We start from the raw sequence: 6,542 nt of genomic DNA, 5'->3' as shown, positions 1-6,542 counted from the left end.
TATTCTATAATTCCTACAATACAGAGATAGCATTAGCACAATGATATGACCCTTTTGTTCACATCTTAACTCAGCAACTTTCTAACTCTGCGATATTGAGGAAGTGTCTTAACCTCTCAGTGTGTTAATATCCCTCTCAGTAAATTGGGACAATAATATTATCTACTCCATATGATAATTATCATAGTTACATATGTCAGTATATGTAAAGTGCATAAAATAGTGCCTGCATAAAATAACAAGCACTGTAAAAGATTTTGTTGAATAAAAAATTATATATATATGTATATATGCATAAAGCACACCAGAATGTATTCAACTTCACCTACTTGTCCTAAATTCCATATAACATTCACACCAACTGTAAGAGACTAGTTTCCCCAGGTAAATACGAGGCAAAGTTGTAAGGACAGATGATGACATGAGAGCTTAGGCCCCACAAGTATGTACTCCTTGGATTAGTGCTTTTCTCAGAGCCAACTTCACATCCTTGTTTCTCAAGGTATATATCAAAGGATTCAGGAAAGGAGTAACAATATTATTCAACACCGAAACTGCAGAATCCAGCCAAGAGCTGGAGACAGGCCTTAGATAAGTGAGGAACACAGGTCCATAGAAGAGCAGGATGGAAGTCAAGTGGGCACTGCAGGTTGAGAAGGCTCTGCTCCTGCCTTCTGAGGAGCTGATTTTCAAGATAGAGATAACAATGCGAATATAAGAAGTGAGGATAAGAAGAAAACACATGAGTGCAACAACACCTACATTGGTGAAACTCACTGTCTGAGCTAGAGAGGTGTCTGCACAGGCCAGGGGCAGCACCATCGGGATATCACAGAAGAAATTGTTCACCTGATTGGGGCCACAATAGGGTAACTTAAAGACAAGGAACGTGAGGACAGATGCATGCAGACAGCTCCCCATCCAGGTGCCTAGAGTCATGATGGTGCACACCCTGTGGTTCATGATGACCGTGTATCGCAAGGGGTGACAGATGGCTGCAAAACGGTCATAGGCCATCACGGTGTACAGGAAACACTCAGTGCAACCCAGGAAGTGGTAAAAGAAGACTTGGGAGGCACAGCCCTGGTAAGAGATGGTCCGGCTTTGCCCCATTAGGGAAAGCATCATTTTGGGGGAATTCACTGAAGGGAAAAATATGTCAAAGACTGACAAATTTCCCAGGAAGAAATACATGGGGATGTGGAGGTTGGAGGAAGAGAGGATGGTCAGAAGAATGAGCAGGTTTCCCAGGAGAGTGAGCAAGTAGCAGGTCAGAAATAAGAAAAACAGCACATTATCCAGCTCTTTTGTGTGTGAGATTCCCATGAGGAGGAACACAGTTACAGAGGTGTGATTCCTCATCTTCATGTCTAGTTAGACCTGGAAGATCAAAGAATGGCCTCATTGAGATGAGCTTTTCCCAAAAACACTAATACCTTCATAGAACCCATTGGAAATGGTTAATACCTGTGTATTATAAAGAACTTCTAAACAGTAGTCAGTCCAATTCTGTCACTAACTAATGTGTGACTTTGAGTAAGTCATTTATTTAGTTTTTATCTGTTTCCTCAGATGGAAAATAGAGATAACACAAGAGGCAGACTAGAGAGAGGGCAGAAAATAAACCTTACGGTTGGATATATCTGACCTTAAATGTGAAATGTACTTCCCAATCTGTGATTTTGGATAACTGGAAATATCTCTAAATCTCTTCCGTATTTGTATAGATTGTATAATAATATCTTATTATTTTTATGAGGTTAATGCCTTAACGTATATTAAGTCCCTAGTGTACTGCCTGCTCCTACTCACCCTTGTTAAAAAAATTCATTCAAGATACTAATATTCTAATTTTAATGAGTCTTTATTCCACACAGTTCTGGGATCATCTGTTGATATGAATGATTCGTAAAATTGTTTTCTCCATCACCAGCCAAAACAACTATAAACTGAGAATTGCCTAGTGAGAATACAGTAAAATAGGATGGGGAAGATAATATTTAATGTGGGAAAAAGCAATAGACAACTATCAATATTAAATGCAACCGTCTTCTTTCAATAAATTTTATCCCTCAAGAGTATTTATGTCTGCACTATGACTGAATATGTACAATACCCACTAATGTTTTTAAAGTTAAGCTACATTAATCAGGGAATAGCTCCGGAAAATAACACGGAGTCAACTAAGCCAGTATTAGCCCAAACTAAAATAGATCAAATTCTCATATTTTTCCCACCTTCCTCTAGTACATATAACCTGACAGAAGATGAGAAGACGTGCTCTAGACAGAAGGCACTTACAGACCAGATTTAAGGGAAACTGCTGACTTGGGCTGAAAACCAGGCCCCACATCCCCTCTGCCCTGATTCCTTTCCTTTCAGATGCTGTGGAAGATGAGAGGCAGCCTGTCAGGCCGTAAAAGCTGAGCGCTTCTCTTTCTCAGACTCAGTCACTCAGGCCTGAAAGTCGAGTCCCAAGAGTGACTGGTCCCTGAGTGAAGGAGCAGCATCCGTTCCCTCAAGAGAGAATAAATGTGTTTGGTGTTGCTTTGGGACCCTCTTCCCTAGTGGGCACCAACTCAAAGTCTATAGAACAGAGGGAGCAGTTAGACTGCAGACTTTCCTCTTCCCTCCCTCTTTCTCCCCACGGCCTCTACCTCATTATTTCTTAGACTAAAAAAATTATGTAGCAGCAATTAGTTATTTTCAGTTTCCAAAACTCTTTGATTATCAATAACTCTTGGGTATGTTTTTCCTCTACTGGAGACCTATCCGTTGGGTTCAAATATTTGAAATTTCTCAGTGATCCTGTGCTTGGAAGATCTGTGTTTGGAGAAAGAGTCGGGGATTAGGAAAGTAACCACTTAGAAAAAGAGGCAACATTCCCATCTTGGTGTTAAAACAAAACACACCAGCAACAGTTTTTTCCATATTTCGCTTTATAATTCTCCCAATGATCACTTCTTCAACTGGATGAATTCATATTTTATCGTTTTCTAAAATCTTTTTATTTTCCCTTAAGACTACTACTGATGTTTATCTTACCATACTTTAATTACTGTAACTTGGTTTAATTTCTATTTAAAGAATTCAGTCAGCTGACTGCTGTGTAGAGAATGGATCAGAGCAATCAAGAGTAGAATTTGGTAGGAGTGTTAGCACATTATTTTTACTGGCTGCCCAAAGAAACAAGCACATGGACCTGTAAAAAATGTTATGGCTAAAATCACTTTGAGCTCATACAAAAGGCACAAAATGACAACTGTAATAAGGTTTAAGTAATTTTACAACCTTCTAATAGTCGTTGTCCTTCCTTCCAAGGAATTCAGAAGCAACTTCTGTCTCCATGGTTTTGAAATCATAATTACTGCTTACTGGGAATCTCCTTTTTTTTGTTTTTATCCAGACTTTTCAAGGCCTCTTTATTTAATCCTTGCATCAAACCCATGAGTTAGATCTTATTATCTTTTTAAAGATGAAAATAGGGCTCAAAATTTCAAATAGTTACCAAAGTTTACTCCAAAACTCAGTCATAGAGCTTGGATTTGAATTTCAATCTATCTGCATTTGAAACCTATGTTCAATTCTAACAAAGTGGAATAAATATTTTGTCTTGATTTAAAAAGTAAACATGCTTAGTCATATATTTCTACCAATTTTTCTGTTCTTTAGCTTTGTTTTTAAAATAAAGAAAAAAATCTGATCGTCATAAAAGCTTAAAAAACTTTGACTAACAATGACCTATATTTTAAACAGCTTTATTGAGATATAATTTACATGACATAAAACTCATCCATTTTAGGAGTACAATTGAATGAGAATATATTTACAAAGAGTGTATATTTGTAGAGTTGTACAACCATCACCACAATTTCAGATTTCCCTTGTACTTAAAAGGAGGCCCACTTACCAGCATTTCCATACCTACCCCCAACTCTAGGCAATTATTAATCTACTTTCTGTCTCTATGTATTTGACCCTTTTGGATATTTCTTACAAGTAGAATCATAAAGTGTGTTATTTTTTATTTGGCTTTTTTCACTGAACATAATGTTTTTGAGATTCATCACTGTTGTTGCATGTGTTAGTATTTTGTTCCTTTATATTGATGAGTAATATTCTATTGTACGGATATTTCTAATTCCTGAACCATAGGCTAAGATTCTAACTTTTTTCTTAGTGCCTAAAGATGTATAAAAGATTATTTGTATAAATGGAGACATTTTGAGGATCTTGAAATTATTATCATCATCCAGTCATCCATCATCCTGATGGTCCGGCTTTACCTCATCAGGTAGAGTAACATTTTGGTGGAAACTACTGAAGGGAAAAATACGTCAAACACTGACAAGTTTCCCAGGAAGAAATACATGGGGGAGTGGAGGTTGGAGGAAACCAGAATGATGAGGAAGATGAGCAGGTTCCCCAGCAAGGTAAGGAGGTAGAAGACAAAAAACAGGACAAAGAGCATATTCTCCAGCCCTTCAGTATTAGGAATTCCCAACAGGATGAACTCCATCACGGAAGTGTAGCTCTGCATGTTTATGCATCAGGCAGTCCTGGAAAAGCAAAGCAACAATCACGATATAAGATCACAAATAACTGGGTCTATATCTTCCTAATAGAGTTATTTCCATCTAAGGTAGTGACTGCAAGTAAAAGAAGACCAAAAGAGGAAAAGGAAACCAATAATAAATCTGGCCCTGCAGCTAAATAATGTGTCAAATTTGGCCTCAGTTTTTTCATATGTTAATTTAGGTAGCAGAATAATGTATCTCTATAGTTGTCAAACCTCTTACAGGCATCAAGACTTATTAGCAGTTTTATGTAGTTTCAATCCAATTTAACATCACGCACAACTGGCATATTTCAGAACCATCTTCTCCATGGAAAATTTGTCATCAGATGACAACTTAATTTTAATTCCAGCCAATTCATAGTTAGTTGGTAAATAGTCCAATTACCCAAATATATGTATATAAAAATGTGAATCTAAACAGAAATTATATACACATCTATTTATTTTTACTGTCATCAGTACTCTTTCCATTCTGTAGTGTTTATATTTTTAAAAAGTATACAATTCGTGTTTATGACCTCCTCACACACAGAAAGAAATTGGATTGAGACCAGAAGAAAGTAATGCATAAGTAATGGAAATAACTACTGCATTCCACTAGAAATGTATCCCTCCTCAACTACACTTTATTTCTATACTACAAATCTCACAAAAGTACATTTTAATGACATTAATATTATTTAGCATTATTAATTAGTGTCATTCATAGATAAACCTAAAAAAAATCAATTATATTTTCTGAAGGCCCAATATCTCCTGTTCATTTGTATCCCATTTTATGTTAGCCCTCCCTATGTTGTCACTGGGTATAACTGTGATCAATATTTCATCATAGGAAATAATCTGATAAATCTATTCATACTATTTATTTATTTTATTTATTTATTTTTTTGGAGGAAGATCAGCCCTGAGCTAACATCCATGCCAATCCTCCTCTTTTTGCTGAGGAAACCGGCTCTGAGCTAACATCTATTGCTAATCTTCCTCCTTTTTAACCCCAAAGCCCCAGTAGATAGTTGTATGTCATAGTTGCACATCCTTCTAGTTGCTGTATGTGGGACGCGGCCTCAGCGTGGCCGGAGAAGCTCTACGTTGGTGCGTGCCCGGGATCCGAACCCGGGCCGCCAGTAGCGGAGCCTGTGCACTTAACGGCTAAGCCACAGGGCCAGCCCTATTCATATTATTTATAAATTGTTGATCTGTTACCATTTCCTTCATGAGTTCCATTTTTGCAAAGATAAAGGCTTACGCCATGGAGAAAAATCTCACTAAGTAGAGTTTATGACAAGAATGAAGAAGTGGAGGAAACAGGAGCTTTCAGACCATTCCTGAAATCAGTCTGCATAGCCAGGCCACTACGTAAAGCTTGTCCTGCTCAAATGTTTGAATAGATTGTGATCCTGACAAAAGTATAGACAGGAAGACAAAAAGGCTCCTTTCCAGACCAAAACTCAATTTAAACTTTGAGATTGGGCCATGGCAGTCAATTTAATCTCACAAACATTCATTTCCTATCTACCTGCTAGAAATATACAGACGAATAAAACAAAGTACTATTCCTTAAAGAGTTCACTCTAGAGTTATAAAGAAAACAGTTTCTAACCCTGACCCCAGCTCTACCATTTGCACCTCTGTTGTCATACGCAACACATTTAACCACTTTGAGCCTCATCTCTCAAAGAAACAATAATGGGTAATAATATTGTCTGCCTCAAAAGGTCTTTGTGAGGGTTGAATGAGATAATTAACATAAAATGGTTTGCTCAGTGCTTGTTGCTCAGTAGTACATGTCAATATTAGTTTAACAACTAACAATATTTGTCTTTAGCATATAAGACTATGACAAGGTGGGTGATAAATTTAGTAACAACAAAAGCACTGCGGTTGGCTGAAGATATAATTAGAAACGGACTTGAAAAAGAATCCGTGACATTTGAAAAAAAAGAACACAAATAAAATCACT

The 6,542-nt window shown here is 37.1% G+C and overlaps 1 protein-coding gene across 1 annotated transcript; it reads right to left on the bottom strand.

Moving 5' to 3' along the window:
- Positions 1–429: 429 nt before the first annotated feature.
- Positions 430–4,570, bottom strand: LOC101400343 (putative olfactory receptor 10D4). The gene is made up of 2 exons (XM_004427176.3): positions 4,411–4,570; positions 430–1,232 (listed from the first exon to the last, which is right to left on the bottom strand). The coding sequence occupies exons 1-2, from the start codon at positions 4,538–4,540 to the stop codon at positions 430–432; spliced, it is 933 nt and encodes a 310-aa protein (XP_004427233.3). The 5' UTR covers positions 4,541–4,570.
- Between the last annotated feature and the right edge of the window lie 1,972 nt (positions 4,571–6,542).

The sequence above is a fragment of the Ceratotherium simum genome, chromosome 7 (assembly GCF_057802395.1).
Source record: "Ceratotherium simum simum isolate JZ-2026a chromosome 7, ASM5780239v1, whole genome shotgun sequence".
NCBI lineage: Eukaryota > Metazoa > Chordata > Mammalia > Perissodactyla > Rhinocerotidae > Ceratotherium > Ceratotherium simum.
This window is presented reverse-complemented; position numbering and strand designations above follow the sequence as displayed.